Source organism: Cephus cinctus, unplaced genomic scaffold (genome assembly GCF_000341935.2).
Source record: "Cephus cinctus unplaced genomic scaffold, Ccin1 Ccin1_scaffold0857, whole genome shotgun sequence".
In the NCBI taxonomy this organism is placed as follows: domain Eukaryota; kingdom Metazoa; phylum Arthropoda; class Insecta; order Hymenoptera; family Cephidae; genus Cephus; species Cephus cinctus.
The window spans coordinates 273,585-290,579 of record NW_014333443.1 but is presented as its reverse complement, the minus strand read 5'-3'; the positions used below and the strand labels follow the sequence as shown (position 1 = coordinate 290,579).

The window sequence follows — 16,995 nt, the reverse complement described above, 5'->3', positions numbered from 1 at the left end:
CCCCCCCATAATTACGATTATGGACGAGCGTCAACCCTGCCTTAAAAAGATTTCATTTAAAACAGTGTGTTGGGCTACGGTCAATGACAGCCTCATAAGATTTTGTGTTTGACAGTTAGTGGGCACGGAAGATATGCTGGAGGGGGTTAAAATGACAAATAGTTCGTTTCAGGCATGAAATACGCAAGGGCTAATCCTGTTTACCAATATCTTTTCGGTAAGCATGTGGCTACAAGTGATTTCACCTAAAAGTCAGAAACCCGAATGTCCCATGTTAGAGTACATTCGGATTTCTGACCATTAGGTGAATTCACGAACGGGTAGCTATCCGTGTCACACGCTGTATGTATGTACATGTACATATTTAATGACACCTTTTAACAGTTTTAAACCTTGAGATCGCACCACCATTTAATAGCCGGCCATTTTGTTGTGTGGTTCGAAAAATGCATTTGAATTTTTATTTCCGCAATATAATTGTTACTATTTCTTTATTACGTTTACCTATCAGGAGAATATTCAGTTAAAAAATAATTTTTCGTCATTTTTTTAAGGTTCAGTTCATGGAGATGCAATTTTGTTCATCAGATTTAGTCTTTATTTCTTTGTAACCTGGCAGATCGAAGAGTATCAGTTCATTCATGGTTCATTACTGGAATAATGTCATATAAATTTACTTGTTTTAGTCAAAGCGGTTAAAATAAAATACATTTAATCTCATTAAAACAATGGACATAATTATCAATTTAAAAGATCAAAACTAATGAATTTTGAAATATGAGGAATACTTTTAACCATCTTCTAAAAATGTTTCAAACGAAGGTTTTTAGGAGAAAGTTCCGAAAACGGCATACCTCCGAAAAGTATGATTTTTTTTGTTTTCCGACGTATGTTGACGTGCTGATGATGAATATAATAGTGCAAATACCCGCAAAATTAATTTAAAAAAAATTGCTATTTTTCAAGAAAAAATACTCTTCATATTTTTCCAATAAATATTGATTTTAGAGAAAGAAGTTTTAGGTAAATTTTATTAAATTTCCTTCAGCTAAATAATCACGTACCTCGGGTTCGTAACCCTCTGATAGCAATTTTTCAAAAATCATACAAAACGAATTCGTTATTTCTTCATATCTGGCACAACCTCATCAAATATGTAAAGATTAAATTTATTACCTAATACTAAGAAAACAAATATATCCATTAGAATCCTCATAGACCAAAAAGAATCCTCCACAGTGCATTGACAAAATCTTTCTATTTTCGAAAATGAACAGTTATCAAAATTTTCTGTAGAATGTATTTTCCTTTAACATTTTCAGCGCAATGGGAATAGCTAGCTGGCATATCAATATCGTCACCACACTCAGGTAAAGTGCTATCGCCATTTGAAAGTCCATGAATCTTTCTCATTATTTCTTCACAAGGCTAAATATTTATTATTGAATTAAGACACTATGTAAAACTTGTATTTGTAATGTTTCCTTTGAAGAAAAAAGCAAAATTTTAAGTAATTACCTTATAAAAAGAAGTAATAAAATCTTGGGGAAACTTTATAGGTACTGTATTCTGATGCAAGTTTGTTATCTTTTGTTCATATGTTTCAAGTATTGACAAATATTGATTGAGTAGTATAATTTCTTTCCACAATTCATTCATTATTCTAACTACAACTATTTCCATGATCTATAACATCATAACACATATCTTTATAAAAAGGAATGCCTGCATATTCGTTGCAGGAACCAAATTCTTTACCAAATTGCATGATGATATTCTTGAAGAAGCGTAAAATAATAAATTTGTTGATCTTGCTTCTAGATACAAGCATCCTGCAAAACTACTTTTAGGAAATTCAATCCAATCCATAGTTTCTGCTATTGATCTAAATAATTCAAAAACACTGAGAACAGATACGTTTATCTTAAATAATAAAGAATAATGTCAAGATGAAACACTTTTCCAAATGTCCATACCTATATTCTAGATAATGTTTGAAAATAAAGAAAATTTATGAATAATTATCTTATACAACATACTTGATGTTCATGTACACCTGATAATTTAACATGTTCCTGCATTAGTATAGGTATCCCATTAATTACTTTTTTAAGCCCTTGCAGTTCATGCTAGAATAGTAACGAACTATTTCGATTGATTGTACATTCCTAATAATACTGTTTTCTCATTATCTTGTCCATCACATATGGAAAGAATTGGAATTGCCCAACATTTATCCAAATTTTCAATGCATTCATTTACTGACATACTAGAAATTAAAAAGGAATACTTTTTGATTATACAGGACATAGTTCAAAATAAAATATACTAAATTTTATGAATGAATTACTTTATAAAATTACACTTATTACTTGAAAAGATATTTATTTTATACACTGACCATGCCTGCATCCTAGATATAGGTAAAATATCTTCTTTTCTCCATTGGCGTTTTGGAATTATTACAGAGGAATTTAATTGGCACTCATCGCTAAATGAGCGTTGCAATGGAAAGCCAATTAGATCCAGTTCTGTAAGATATATTACAATAGCACATCATCCTAAGCTTACCACATGCAGTTAGATACAAAAATATTACTTTCGTAAACAAAGCTGTTGTTATATCCCTCCGAATCATTTTGTAAAACTAAATTTTCTGGAGCAGCCTGCAAGAGAGTTTACTTATATACAATTTCATACTACATTGACAAACTAAACATATAAGGCTATACATCGCTATCTATAAAAACAAATATAATCATACGTCTTGAAAATCTGATACAACATATGAATATGAATTTAATAGAAAATGTAACATATGGCACTATCCTCGATCTACCTTAAAAAGTACAGAATGGGTTTTATATTCTCTGGAAAGTAGGTGATAAGTGGTTATAACCATATCATTTTGTGCTAGTCGTTTTGGAACAGTTTCTCGATCATTTCCATGGTAAATCTTTAGTGATAGGATTCAACGCTTGCAACGATTATTCACCTCTCCCTCCCATTGCGACAACAAAGAAGCTGGACAAACAACAAGCGTTCCTCCTCTATGCACTACACAGATAAAATTATAATTTATGAATAATATTATTCCTTGGTATATATTTATCAGCAGGAATATTTTATCGTTTTAGGTACATATCGATTTATAATCGTCATCATCATCATCATCAGGTTTATCTTGTGCCAGTGATGCTATCACTAATGCAATCATTGTTCATTATTGTTCGTAACGTTGACGTATCATGGTACCTCGAAATATTTCGTGGCGTAGTGTGGCAGTTTAATATATCGATGTATGACGACGTTATACCCTCTTGTCGGTCGAGTTAACCAATAGTGTGTAATTGACGAAATTTATTGTGCCGGGGCTGAAATACGTTACTTATAACGTAGTTTCTATGCAATTTCTCGAATCTTCTCTTACAAATATTTACCGATTGTTTAGAGTTTAGAACGGATTTTACAAATGGCGAAAACAGCTATGACGATATCACTTCTCTGTACTTTTTTGATCGTGCACAGTGCCACAGCCTTTTATTTACCGGGCTTGGCTCCTGTTAATTACTGCAAGGCTGGAGAAACATCGGATACGTGCAAGGTATACGCTGATGATTTATATTTCAATTATTTCGTCGCCAAATCCCGCTGATAGAATAGATATCTATTTCTGGATAAAGTGAATTTCTTACGTGTCACTCGGCTTATCATGAAACGTAGAATAATTTTTACTAAAAGTATAATCGATTTTAATAGTAAAATATAATCGTTATTTTGGTCTATTTTTGTATAACTTTTATAGTGTTTCAACATATATAAATAGCGTACAATGGAATTACTTCTACACAGTGTAATTCCAGTACTGTAATAATAACGTTGAACTGACACTTCATATCTCTGTTAATAAATTACTATGGTACAGAATGGTACTACATATGTTTTAAGCTTTAATGAAATATTTCTTTTGTTATGTATGTATTAAAATGTCTTCTCTTATCTAGTAATTAAGTCTTCTTTGCAATAAAGTATCTAATTGGACATAGTTTGTGTATTTTGGATATATTGTAAGTTATAAAGGATAAATATAACTTACAGTATTTATATTGTATACAATATAATATTTCTAATAGTTACTAATTTCAATAAACTAAGTTGGATATTTCATGGTTACAGAACTTCGATATTTAATCGTTCACCAATTGGTAATAACTGTATGATGAATAATTTTTCTAATTAAACTATACAAGGATAATAATGTGCAACAAACTTTTTTACAGTCAGAAATCAAACTCTTTGTAAATCGGTTGAACTCGGAAGCATCAGTGATACCATATGAATATGATCAGTAAGTATTCATATTGCATGTGCACTTAATGACTGTTCCTTTGATCACATGATATACCCTGTCATATGCATGGTTTTATATACATCGACAGTGGAATCAGTATATTTTGACATGAGTTTGGTTGTTATTAGATAATGTTAGAATGTGTGATAACAAACTTCCTGGAAGTATAAATAGCATTATACATTCTTAGCTGATAGAACATAGTGAAGATATCACAACTATTCATGTTGCAGTTTTGACTTCTGTGCCTCAGATGACACCCAATCACCAGTTGAGAATTTGGGTCAAGTTGTATTTGGAGAACGTATAAGACCCTCTCCATATAAACTTGAGTTTCTCAAAAACAAGACTTGTGAAGTAACATGTACAAGAAAGTATTCTGGCAAAGATGAGACCTCCGAAAGGAAGCTATGGTTTCTTAAGAAGGGAATAGACCTCAATTATCAGAATCATTGGATAGTTGGTGAGCATTCAACTCTGTGAAGAAAATAAGTATTTCAGTTTAATAATGTAGTATTATCGTTTAACAGATAATATGCCAGTCACTTGGTGCTATCCTCTGGAAGATGGGCGTCAGTACTGTAGTACTGGCTTTCCCATAGGTTGCTTCAAAGGAGAAGCTGCTTATCAAGAAAATACTTGCAGTATTAACGTATGATCTTAATGAAAAGTTAGATACTTCATAAAACATTGTGAAAAATCATTGAAAAAATAACATTATTTTATTTTAGGAACCTTCTATGAAACCACAAACTTATTATGTATTCAATCATGTGGATTTGACAATAACATATCACAGTGGTGCTAAGGAAGATTGGGGTGCAGGTTTCAAAGATAATGGTGGTCGAATAATATGTGAGTATGAAAATCAAATCTTGCGCAACTATAATCAAGTAACGTAATTATCTTCGTTAAGAAAATATTTTTATATATAGCTGTCAAAGTTAAGCCACGAAGTATCAAACATAATCCCCAAGCAATATCTCCAAACTGTAATGGAGCAGAACCATTAGACCTACCTTCTGGAACGTCGTTCAGTAATACAATATCCATAACTTACACGTATTCCGTTACCTATGTGGTAAGTTGTAGTCTGCAATTTTAAGAAAAAGTATGCAATGCGTTTGATGGCGATTGGCTATTTTCATATTATATTATTATGATTCTAGATGAATAATACCATTAAATGGTCATCAAGGTGGGATTACATTCTCGAATCTATGCCGCACACGAATATTCAATGGTTTAGTATTCTAAACTCTTTAGTGATCGTCCTATTCCTCTCTGGAATGGTAGCAATGATCATGCTACGGGCATTGCATAAAGATATAGCACGATACAACCAGGTACATTACTTTACTCTGTGGGGTGTAAATCGGCAATTGCTGAATATTCTTCTTACCTTATATTCTTTTTGAACAACTGTAAAAAAAACTACAGATCGAAAGATACGGAGGATCTAAGGATTTTGCTGATATAGATACAGAGTATAACAGTTTAGAAAGTTTAAAGTTTTTTAAATCAATAACTCACAAAATATTGTCAATTTGCTGCAAACGGATATACAGACAATCTGATACATTTCGCATCGTAATATTAGTAATAATTGTCTTATTTATTTAACCGTTGAGTGCTAGGCGTCATTATAAAAATTTCACCAAATAATGCCATGCGACGTGATAACGCTTGTTTAATATGATCTCAAAGAATATAGTGGCACTTTTCGGTATAAAATGTGAACAGCGCGATTACAATGCGTGGCACTCAAATGGTCAATAATTGTTTTTATAAGTGGATATAGATAGAGCTTGAAACAAGTCTAATAATAATACATTATTTATGAATTATGTATTTTTACTTATTTTTTGCAATAATTGAACAACAGAGACAATAATTTGCATGAAAAATGAATGAGTTCATACTATATTTAATGCAGTAGTGGAAGCTCGCATTTTTTCTAGGTATAAGGTAACAACATAAAGTTGTACGAACTTCGAGAGCGTCCTATTAAAAAATATTCACGGTAACATTCTCAGGTTGGGTTAATTAGTGGATTTATTAACGTTGGTAATGGCGATTGTCCTTAATTCGTACAAGAGTTAATATATATATATATATCGTGTAAATAGTGATTTCCCAATCTGTCTGTGTTGGTATAACGCAGGCCTACTTCCAGATAGAATCCGGTGAGGATGCCCAGGAAGAATTTGGATGGAAATTGGTGCATGGCGATATTTTTCGACCACCGAGAAAAGGAATGTTACTCTCTGTTCTTCTGGGTTCAGGAGTTCAAGTATTTTTCATGACCCTTGTTACTCTAGGTAAATTAGTCTATTTAAACCATGAACTTTGTCCCAGGAATAACTATAAATGATTTGTTCATTGACTTTGACTTTTGTAGCTTTTGCGTGTCTTGGATTTCTGTCACCTGCCAATAGAGGAGCTTTAATGACATGTGCAATGGTTCTGTACGTGTGTCTTGGTATTGCAGCCGGTTATGTATCTGCACGCATCTACAAGAGTTTTGGTGGTGAAAAATGGAAATTCAACGTACTGCTTACGTCTATGTTGAGTCCAGGGTACCGTTTTGACAGTTCTTCACAGAAAAAGGAAATCTTGAAAGTTGTGCTACATGTCTCTTTTTTATGATCTAGAATCGTCTTCAGTCTTTTCTTCATAATGAATCTGATCTTCTGGGCTAAGGGTAGTTCAGCAGCTGTACCATTTAGCACCCTGATTGCATTATTGGCATTGTGGTTCTGCGTGTCTGTTCCATTGACATTTATTGGCGCATATTTTGGATTCAGGAAAAGGGTAAAGTTTATTACGTTTTATAATAATATTTATGGCCATCGCAATGAAATTAGCGACTATTAGGTAATAACGCTCACACGACAATATTAAATGATTGTTGAAAGTCCTGATAAGATTTAAACGTCGCATAGTGAAATCCAGTTATTACAACTCCGCTTATAACAATCGATCGCATATTGCATCCTACTTGCACCCTTAAGTTTGGTTTTTAGAAATAAATCGTATAAATGTAACGCTTAGGTAAACACTTTTGTCTCAAGGAATCTTTTCTATCTTGGCTTCCGTGCATCTAGATCTGTTTCGTTTCATTCCTCCCGGTTTCAGCCTAAGAAATGTTCGCGTTACGCCAGCCAGGGAAAGATTCCGTGCCTTCCGTTATTACTTTCTGTATTTTCGAAATGTTTTATGGACTTTAGACTAATGTCTCAGTGACCCTGGAGAACTGGTTAACGAATCCGTGTTCCACGCGTCTCGTGAGTTTACGTATTGCCTTTTCGTTAATCTAAGGGTATATTCCGTAATTGAACCACAGTTATTAAATTTCAGCCAATGACATCGATTTATTTTTGCCAGCAGTCGAAATCAATCGATGCAATTGACTGCAATTTAATTACCGCAACTGTGGTTCAGTTATGGAATATGTCCTTAAGTTATATGTTTTCTGTTACTGAATTTCTTCTCACTATGCTTTCCTCTATCTCGACCCAGCTCTTCTACCATACCTTTCTGTGCTGTTCCTGCTAGTCGGACCTCTTTTCATATTTTCCGGGGAGTTCCTTTATGTATCACGACGCAACGATGCGTCTAGCGCCCATCCGGTGTTTGGCTAATTTGAGTTCATTTCGTATTGCATAGTCCCGGGAAATTCGGAAAGGGTATCGAGACAATTGTAAGCGAAAGATCGTGTTGTACCTTACAGTTAGAGCATCTTTCTATCTTTATCATTGAGAGAATCTTTTTTTGTTACAATATATATCAATGCGAGCTATAGTGTTCGATTATTGATTTTATTACATGCTCGTTATAATTTTTTTTAGCCTTTGGAACATCCTGTAAGAACTAATCAGATACCGCGACAGATACCAGAACAGAGTTTTTATACACAGGCCATACCTGGTGTAGTACTAGGTGGTGTACTTCCCTTTGGTTGTATATTCATACAACTCTTCTTCATACTCAATTCTCTTTGGTAAGTGTTAGAAAGGATAATAAGTTTCAGAAATAATGATAATTATAATAATCATTTGCATTTCATTGGTTTCAATAAACTTTTCACTATCTATTTTATCACTTAGGTCCAGTCAGATGTATTACATGTTCGGATTCTTATTCCTGGTGTTCCTTATACTTGTCATTACTTGCTCTGAAACAACAATTTTGTTGTGTTACTTCCATCTGTGTGCAGAGGTGAGAAATATCAAGTATCACTTTGATTTCGTAATATCTTTTATATTAAATCAAATCTCTTATGAATCTTTTGTTTCCGTCGTCTAGGATTATCATTGGTGGTGGCGAAGTTTCCTAACACCTGGTTTTGCAGCCTTCTATCTTCTAATATATTGTATACACTATTTCATTACAAAACTCAACATAGAAGATGGAGTTTCGACTTTTCTCTATTTCGGTTACACGCTCATCATGGTATTCCTGTTTTTCTTGTTAACAGGTAAGGATTACACAATGTTTTACGTTATGCTTAATAGAAATGAAGACATATTTTGATATATTTTAAATAACATATACCTTTGATTTCAGGAACCATCGGTTTCTTTGCTTGTTTCTGGTTTGTACGAAAAATTTACAGTGAAGTTAAAGTCGATTAAAGTGTAAGGTGGATCTATTTTATCGACTTTTCGGAAAATTGTTTCAATTTTTATAGTCAGCAAAATTATTTAAATGACATTCAAACAAAAAATATGGGGGGTAGAAGACATCCGACAAAAACTAAACTAATATGTGGTATGGTTAAGGTAAAGTGGCATAAAAAGTAATCTACTGCAACGGCTCAGCATAGAACATGTGAACTGCAAGTTATTAATATTTCGTATTGAAACTCCGTAATTGATTAAACACGCGTAGACAATTATATCGATACAGTGTATTGGTGAAAAAAATTGTCACTGACCGGGCTAGAATAAGCTCATCATTTTCAAGAAAAATGTAAAGAAGAAGCATGAATGATGCGTTTGTATAAATAACTATTTAAAGAAATGAGAAATTCGCATGGATTCAGTTTTTACCATCATAAAATTTGAAATATTGCGAATGCAACATGCTCATGATTTGAGATTGTTGGTGACACGAATTATAGTTGGGCTGTGAAAGCAGTGATTTTTGTTTATCATCTTTCTACGGGTTCAAATATGAGTCCCCTGAATGTATCGTTCATATTGCAGCCTACCTGTATATACACTGGACGTTTGAAACAACTATTCGTTAATTTTATTACTAATTTTTTCTGATTCCATGTTATACTGTTTTTTGTTTTTTTAGTCAAGTCCCAAGAAGATGCAAAATAAAAACTTGTGTAAAGTCGACTTGGCACTTTTTAAAAGTATTATTTTCAAAAATTTTGCTGACTTGTACTGTCAAATGATAGAATGGAGAGACAGGAAGGGCGAAAGAATGTTTGTACAAATTGGCTATTAATAATTATAACCGAATGATACTATTAATTAATAGCTCCTAATCTATCTTGTTAAACCCTTAACTTTAATAATTGCAAAGGTACTTTATTATAAGAGCTAAAACGAATACGCACTTATCGATTTTTAAAGTAAAAATTGGATACAGCAGAGTAAATACAAAGGAATAGCACAGAAATAAAAAAAAAACAGTATTTCAATGTGGTTTAAGCTTTGTCATATTTTACTTATTATTAAGTCATGATTAATTTTTGAATAAAATAAATTATGTATTTCCATAGGAAAAGATAAATTGATGACAAAAAAAGGAATGAAATTATAATCGCAGATACATTACTCGAGCTTTTGTATGATTTATTGATCATTTTACACATCACATCTGTATTTTTTATTGTTCGTGGAATACCGAATAGTAGCTCTTTTTATATATACAAAGGGATGGTTTCGTGCAGTAGACATGGACATGTTAATTAATATGCCTTTTCTAAGAGAATCACATTCTAATTGAGCCACCCAATTATTTTGGTAGGCATTCGTGAAATCAATACGTGAATATACAATTTAATTTTCTTTGTTCTTGGATTATATTATTGTTATCGATAATAGTGGTATAACGTCTACTCATCGCAAGATATCATTTGCAGTGCGATGTCTATGCGTGGATTATAACTCAAATAATTGTAGCGTTGCTTCGATCGATCGTCTCACGTAAATGAAAATACGAAAAGTCGTTCAAAATTTCGTGTCACCATTGTTCCTTGACATTTTGTCATCAAGGGAAACAATCAAGTACAGAATACATATACTTTTTTTTTTTTAAAAGAAAAGGTTGAACAACGTGAAACATTACTAACCACGGCAATTTCTCAGTACAAATTTTTTACCGGTTATTGTTGAACAGGATTCTCAATTCTCTTTCAGTTTTGTTTCCTTTTAACGCTGTTTTTATTTTTAATCAAAATGTCCTACAGTACGTTGAATTTAATCAGAAGACACTCGCGTTGAGCTGCGCGCACACAGCGTTTTTCATGTTTCATCTTTCACTCGCAGATTGTTCTTGCTATTTCTCTACTTATTTGAACTTTCAAAAGAAATCATCCTTTGCCTTTTTCCCCCTGTAATTTTTCATCCTTGTAGTATCTCGTAGAGGAAATTTTCAAGGCGAAATAAAAATGCGTAAGCACATAACGCATTATCATCGAAGTTCACCGCATACGTAGTCCACGATAAGACAGTCTCGCGTGAGATCTAGTATTTCACTTAGTTCCAACCCACCAAATGGCAAAAATTGTTGACCTGGAAGAAATACTTTAATCCTGAAAAAAAAAACGAGGATGGGATGTGTTTGATGTACAGGATAGGGAATTCACGAGAATATTGTTCGCACTGTCAAAATAGCATGTCGATGATACAGAACAAAAATGATTTAAAACGAATTAAAAAACGACTTAGTTTTTCTATTATAGAATGAGGAAATTGATCCTCGTTAAACATAAAATAGGAGCATTGTATTTCGTTTAAATTTAAAACGATTTGACAATTAATATGAAAAGAACACAAAACAAGAAAAGTGGAAAGAATTAGTTTTTTGCCAAGTACTTGATTAAATAACTTTTTAAATTTTTTGAACAATCAGTAACACGTTTGTCATCGTCACTCTTTTGTCCAATGCGTCATTGTCCGTTTTGTGTCGTCAATCTTCCCGAGACAGTCTGCACATTCGTTTCGCAATTGGTGTCAGGGTCTTTCAGACGTCTTTTCTGAAATACGTTTCCTCGTGACGGTGGATATTATATTCTGTAATGATAGAGGGATATTTTGCATGTGTGTGTGAGTGTTCTGTCTTGTTTCTTTCCATTTATTTTCGAGGGCTACGACGACGACGACCACCATCCCTATTTCTCTCAACGCGCCTCATCTCCTCAAGTCTGCGAGCGTGTTCAGCCATGTGTTGCCTTCTCATTTCTTCTTTGACGACGATCTATTGAAATTCAGAGAGTTAAACTCTAAGCACCATTAGTTGTAAATCAATAAAATTCGTAGCTTATACATACCTGCTCGTTGGTCAGAGGCAACCAGTATATGCACGGAGTAGCCTTAGTTTTCCTAAAGAGATCATCTAGAAGCTTCGCCGGAGGAGGATCATCCTCTTTCTTCTTAAATTTACGTGCAGGTGCTGGGAGATGAGCCTCCAGCGTGGGGCTTCGACTTCTCTGTCTTCTCTTCTTTTCGGCTTCCTTCTTTTCACGTTCCTTCTCTTTGAGATGCTGCTGACCGTCTTCTTTCCCTAAATCCCATTCACGTACAACCATCACCTGCAAAATGGATGCATGATATTATTTATGTATCGTACATATGACTACAACAGCCAGGTCGCACTTAGTATGACTGCTAAGGAGTAGTTTTATTATACCTTAGTATTGGCATTTGTCTTTTCATCACGATTCCAATCCTGCTGCCAAGTATCTGCTGATTGTAATGGCTCAGTTTTGCGAGATAGTGGCTGATCTTTGGACGATTCGCGCGCCGCTTCCATGTCCTCCTTGTTTGCATATTCGACGTGTAGTCTCTTAGGATTGGAAACTGGCCAGGATATACCGTGAAGAGCTTGCCTGGTTTCGAAGGCCTGATCCTCATTAGCATACTATACACAACATATCAAAAATATAATTAGATACAAGAATTTAGAAATATAATACAATCATTTCGAATATCCGCACTTACCTCTACAAAACACTTGGATTTAATTCTGTCCATCCAGAAACCATTCTCGATGATTGTTCCAGTACGTGAAAGAAGTTCCTTGATCTGATTTAAGGTGAATGGTCGTACGAGGTTCTTTATCAGGAGTATACTAGTTGGTATACATGCTGGAGGACTCGGCGACTTTGTTAGTGGTGCATCTTTTACGATAGATATTTTTCGTCTGGCTGCTTTATTAATAGAAAATTCAAAGATTAAATTAATTGATTCTTCCTCGCAGAGTAATCATTACTCAATGCATATATAAATACCTATATGATTTTCCATCTTCGAATCACTCTTCTTCGTGGCTTCACTCTTCTGCTGAGTGCCATCTTCACGAATTTTATAGTCGCCAACGCTGTCTACAGACATATGACGTTTGTCACGATCCTTGCGACGTTCTCTGTCTTCATTGTCATCCTTAGACAAACGTACCTCGTTTATAGGTAGTGGTTTCGCACCTGGTACTAGTGCCTGTAAACAGGAAACAGTATTTAATAGATTTCTGTATAATTAAAACAATATAAAAATGTACGAACGACGGGGTTGTTGTTACCTTCAAGGATTCTGTGGAAACTGAAAATGCTGGAGCCACATCAGTAGAAATTGACGTACCCCAACGACGCTTACGAGGAATACACTTTCCATCGGATTGATCACTTACAGCATTGTTCTCCTGAAAGTTATAAATAACTTGTAGACATTACACAATTATACATTCTAAGGGATTTATAGCTAAAAAAATCAGACTATTTCATAGATGTACTAAAAAAAGCAGTTTCTTGAATTTAACAGTTTGAATAACAAAGATATGTAGCATCCAAGAAGGTGCTTCACAAGCTTCACCAAGTACTGCGAACATCGTTGTGTCTCTTTTATCTTTAATGTATCTGAGAACGATAGAATATTGTTCACAGTACTTGCAGTGAGGTATGAAACACACCCCGAGTAGTTGTTTATCACTATCGCGAACCAATGTTCAATGTATTATTTTATCCTAGGTACTCTTAGGCGGTCAAGAAAAGTATGTAAACAAAATTTATGAAATTCCCAGTTAGCAATCTACTCTTTGCAAAATAGTAACATGAAAACTATTAAATCAATTCACTAAAAAACATTGATGTCTAAATTCTTTAGGTAATCAAAAACTCATTATCAAATAAATTGTAGTTCATTGTATATAAAGTACAATACATATTCACGCGAAAAATATCAATATTTAATTTGATTTGACTCAATTTAAACCGCTGGATATTATTACAATTTGATTTGGCATATTCTTGCGAGTGACTTAATCTGTACCATATGCGTATAACACATGACGCTACTCATATAAAAAACGAATCATCACTATATTTAAGCCAGTCACGGAACAGACAGGGAGAAATTTATTTCCTAAAGATGAGAACAGTAGCGAGATAATTTGTTTAACGCACCGCGTACATTTACTATATCTGACACCTTCAATCTCATATCTGTAGATATCGATTTTACATAATTTTGTATTTATTCGTTCCCCCATGTATCGATAAGCCTTATATTTTTTGAATCAATTAAACTCTTAGAAACTTCTGAATGTAAAAAACTCTTTTTCACAGGGATCTCTAATAATAGACATGAATATTATTGAAAATAAATAATGAACATCTAGGTCTCGTGTAAGGCATGGTATTTAATAATGTTTAGAATGCAAAGTTCTTTTTTAAATACTCGATAATACTCCCTAATATTTTACAGTTTTGAAATTAAGAACTTGAAAAAGAATATATGCTAACATTTCGAAATTCATTTCAAAGTTAAAGTAACGAACTCCTTAAGAATAAAAGATGTCAATATTACAAAAATACCTTGTTTTGAGTTGCTGAATCATTGTCGACGTTACTATCGTTGTCTTCCTTCTTTAATTCAGCATCCACTGATATTCTTGCAGAACTAGGAGAAGAAAGATAGTAAAGGTAATACTGACTTATTGCTTGATGATAATACTGCATAAATGTTATAATAAAAATTAATTCTATACTCACAATGATCTCTTCAAGTTGACTTTTACAGGCTTTAGCGGCGCCTGGATTTCTGGACGAACCATGTCCTCTTGTTTATCAACTTGCATGTCTGACTTCTCTTTATTATTATCAAATGGTTCTGTTTCCATGTCGGCATTGTTATTAGTAATGGATGCATCGAGTCTGTGTTCAGGCGATGAAGAAGTTCTGTCCTTATATGTATCCTCAACATCCTGTTTATCCTCGCGAGTCTCAGACTCTTTTCGTTTCCGCTCACTTGAGGTCTCATCTTCTGAGTCCGGTGTGTCGGAATTAGAGGAGTCGTGATACTTATTGCGATGCTTTCTACGACCAGCGCGCGAGGGTGTTCTTGGAGATGATCTCGCTGTAGTCGTTTTGCTTTCTGATTCTGCGCCGGAATTCGGCGACGAATCAGCGCGATTTTCCTCGACCTTCTCATCGTCACTACTTGACTGTTTGCGCAAATTGTCCTCTTGTTCTGTCTTGCTCTGATTCTCTTCAACTATGCTGGGTTCCACATCTGATGTTTTCTCCACTTGTGGCATCGGCTCCTTAGGAGTACCTCCAATCGAATTTGGGTCTATGGTCTCGTTGTTCGCATTTGGCGACTGTTCGCGATCAATGCTTAGCTCGGCGGTACCTGCCTCATTCGTATCGCCTTGCCGATCTATGTTTGGTTTAGCATCAGACAAGTTGGCTGAAGTGGTCTCGGACAGGATCTCCTTCCTAGCACTTACCTCTTCGTTGGAATCCTGACCTGGGTGTGAAGAGGAGGGCTCCTCGACCTTTCTATTGCCACTGGATGACCTCTCACGAGGACCCGGTCGCTCATTGGAAGAGTCAACCTCCTCCTCCTCACCTACACCACTTTCTTGCCACTTGTTCGATCTTTTCCTGGTTACAGAGTTCTCTGATGTCTCCGATGTATTGCGCTGTCTACATAGCTTAAGCTTCTGTATCTCCCCTGGCGAGGCATCCGCTCTAGCCACTTTCCAGACTGATTTGCCATCTTCTTCCTCTGGGGTTTTCTCAGCAGCTGCAGATGACTCTCCGGTACTTGCAATCTTTGTCTCATCCATTGTATTATCTCCTATTTCTTTTGACTGTAATCGAGTCTGTATTGTAGATTCCTTTTCATTAGCCTTCTCTTTGGTGCAAGGACTGTTCAATGGTTTATCCTCAACTGTGTCTCGTTCTGGTGATGATGAGGGTGATCTTTTGGCTCGTCTTCTAGCAGACTTACGTGTCGGTTTCTCTGCTTTCTTCTCTGGTGAAGATTTTCCCTTGTTTCTCTCACTTTTACGCCTCATGCCTAGGAAATTCTATTTATTACAAACAAATCGCATATGCAATACATAATTAGAACAAAAATTAATTTATTTCCATACAAGGTACAACTTAATAAATTTTGTTGCAAGCACTTATGTTCCTCCATGTTACTATACAAATTCGTAGCGTAACCCAAGCCAATATCGCGTTTCATGTGAAATTTAATAAATATACCAAACATGTACACACAGTTTCACTGTCAATATCAAATCATGGAAAATGATAGGTTAATGCGAATAATGTTGATACATCAACTTTAATTTTTGTTTGAATCGTTGTAAAGGTAAAAACTGTGGGTTTGTGGTTACGCGACCACCAATTAATTATCACTAGAAATGGTAATCCACGTGACTACTCACTCATAAATATGTCCTGGCTTTAAATTAGGAATCCGTTGAGACGTCCGCGAATGCACGAGCCTTCGAAAGTTTTATAAATACGATGTATAATAGAAAAGAGCGACTCCAATGACGCCCGTGGTACGTGTAATTTTCCCCTATATCGGAAATTCTACTAGAAGCGCATCTAGCGACCCCTGGGGTCCCTAAAATAATCAAATAATCCCTATGTAACGACTCTTTTCATTGGTGCGACCATTTTGCGTTACCAAACAATCTAATGCGCAAGCACATGGTTATACAGAAGGGAAATATATATATGCAAACTTTAATATCCTGCAGTGACCGGTTGCCGGTTTTGCATTCTATCAAATTTAACTATATTCTCATAAAACCATAAAACGAATTTGTCTTTATGTATATAACGATTTTTATCAATATCGTTGTTCAATATATTTAATTATAACTTGTAATTTTTTGAGAGATGCAAGCTGTATTTATTGAGATATATCCCCCACAAATGGAACTAAACTACAATGGCCGACACCCCGCTATTCAAAGAGATGCTTTTGTTTTATCTACTTTTCACTTCATAGTAAAAATACAACTAGAATTGGTTTATTCTGTTAAAATCTAACGAATACGCTACTTTGTTTCGGATTGATTGTATTTCAAAATACACTGACTTACATCATCTATCTCAAGTTATTATACCATAACAGGATTAAAAAACATTCATTTAAGAAACC

General features: G+C 34.5%; 3 protein-coding genes across 13 annotated transcripts; 1 reads left to right on the top strand and 2 right to left on the bottom strand.

Moving 5' to 3' along the window:
* Nucleotides 1–1,013: 1,013 nt before the first annotated feature.
* On the bottom strand, nt 1,014–3,279 carry LOC107270952. Of its 8 annotated transcripts, XR_003060725.1 has the most exons (7): nt 3,142–3,279; nt 2,996–3,057; nt 2,600–2,666; nt 2,402–2,531; nt 2,040–2,269; nt 1,759–1,885; nt 1,014–1,686 (listed from the first exon to the last, which is right to left on the bottom strand). XR_003060725.1 is itself a non-coding variant. In XM_015746437.2 (5 exons), exons 1-5 carry the CDS (start codon nt 3,215–3,217, stop codon nt 2,259–2,261), a joined length of 375 nt encoding a protein of 124 aa, XP_015601923.1. In that variant the 5' UTR covers nt 3,218–3,279; the 3' UTR covers nt 1,014–2,258. The 8 variants fall into 8 exon arrangements, 3 of the variants coding, with proteins under 3 accessions (XP_015601923.1, XP_015601921.1, XP_015601922.1); XR_003060722.1 differs by having other exon boundaries at nt 1,014–1,428; nt 1,519–2,269; XR_003060724.1 differs by having other exon boundaries at nt 1,759–2,269.
* Nucleotides 3,184–10,010, top strand: LOC107270951 (transmembrane 9 superfamily member 2). Of its 2 annotated transcripts, none has more exons than XM_015746432.2 (14): nt 3,184–3,604; nt 4,281–4,348; nt 4,585–4,814; nt 4,882–5,003; nt 5,083–5,206; nt 5,287–5,432; nt 5,521–5,697; nt 6,528–6,672; nt 6,753–6,930; nt 7,006–7,165; nt 8,203–8,354; nt 8,461–8,572; nt 8,660–8,831; nt 8,921–10,010. In XM_015746432.2, the coding sequence occupies exons 1-14, from the start codon at nt 3,473–3,475 to the stop codon at nt 8,986–8,988; spliced, it is 1,986 nt and encodes a 661-aa protein (XP_015601918.1). In that variant the 5' UTR covers nt 3,184–3,472; the 3' UTR covers nt 8,989–10,010. The 2 variants fall into 2 exon arrangements, with proteins under 2 accessions (XP_015601918.1, XP_015601917.1); XM_015746431.2 differs by having other exon boundaries at nt 6,516–6,672.
* A 133-nt stretch (nt 10,011–10,143) lies between these two features.
* LOC107270950 (apoptotic chromatin condensation inducer in the nucleus) lies at nt 10,144–16,428 on the bottom strand. 3 transcript variants are annotated; one of them, XM_015746428.2, is made up of 9 exons: nt 16,268–16,428; nt 14,580–15,891; nt 14,403–14,487; nt 13,112–13,231; nt 12,825–13,029; nt 12,535–12,743; nt 12,224–12,454; nt 11,865–12,125; nt 10,144–11,791 (listed from the first exon to the last, which is right to left on the bottom strand). In XM_015746428.2, exons 1-9 carry the CDS (start codon nt 16,269–16,271, stop codon nt 11,669–11,671), a joined length of 2,550 nt encoding a protein of 849 aa, XP_015601914.1. In that variant the 5' UTR covers nt 16,272–16,428; the 3' UTR covers nt 10,144–11,668. The 3 variants fall into 3 exon arrangements, with proteins under 3 accessions (XP_015601914.1, XP_015601915.1, XP_015601916.1); XM_015746429.2 differs by having other exon boundaries at nt 12,535–12,740; XM_015746430.2 differs by lacking the exon at nt 16,268–16,428 and adding an exon at nt 15,968–16,212.
* Nucleotides 16,429–16,995: the final 567 nt, after the last annotated feature.

What these genes read in the sequence shown, in the direction of transcription:
- LOC107270952 (XM_015746435.2), bottom strand. Translation starts at nt 3,217, where the DNA reads ATGATTGCATTAGTGATAGCATCACTGGCACAAGATAAACCTGATGAT. An exon ending in TGTCGCAATGGGAGGGAGAG is followed by an intron (nt 2,667 to 2,995) that starts GTGAATAATCGT and finishes ACTCTCTTGCAG; the next exon opens with GCTGCTCCAGAAAATTTAGT. An exon ending in CAACAGCTTTGTTTACGAAA is followed by an intron (nt 2,532 to 2,599) that starts GTAATATTTTTG and finishes TATATCTTACAG; the next exon opens with AACTGGATCTAATTGGCTTT.
- LOC107270951 (XM_015746431.2), top strand. Translation starts at nt 3,473, where the DNA reads ATGGCGAAAACAGCTATGACGATATCACTTCTCTGTACTTTTTTGATC. An exon ending in CGTATTCCGTTACCTATGTG is followed by an intron (nt 5,433 to 5,520) that starts GTAAGTTGTAGT and finishes TTATGATTCTAG; the next exon opens with ATGAATAATACCATTAAATG. An exon ending in TTCATACTCAATTCTCTTTG is followed by an intron (nt 8,355 to 8,460) that starts GTAAGTGTTAGA and finishes TTTATCACTTAG; the next exon opens with GTCCAGTCAGATGTATTACA.
- LOC107270950 (XM_015746428.2), bottom strand. An exon ending in TTTCCACAGAATCCTTGAAG is followed by an intron (nt 13,030 to 13,111) that starts GTAACAACAACC and finishes TCCTGTTTACAG; the next exon opens with GCACTAGTACCAGGTGCGAA. An exon ending in AGACAAATGCCAATACTAAG is followed by an intron (nt 12,126 to 12,223) that starts GTATAATAAAAC and finishes TCCATTTTGCAG; the next exon opens with GTGATGGTTGTACGTGAATG.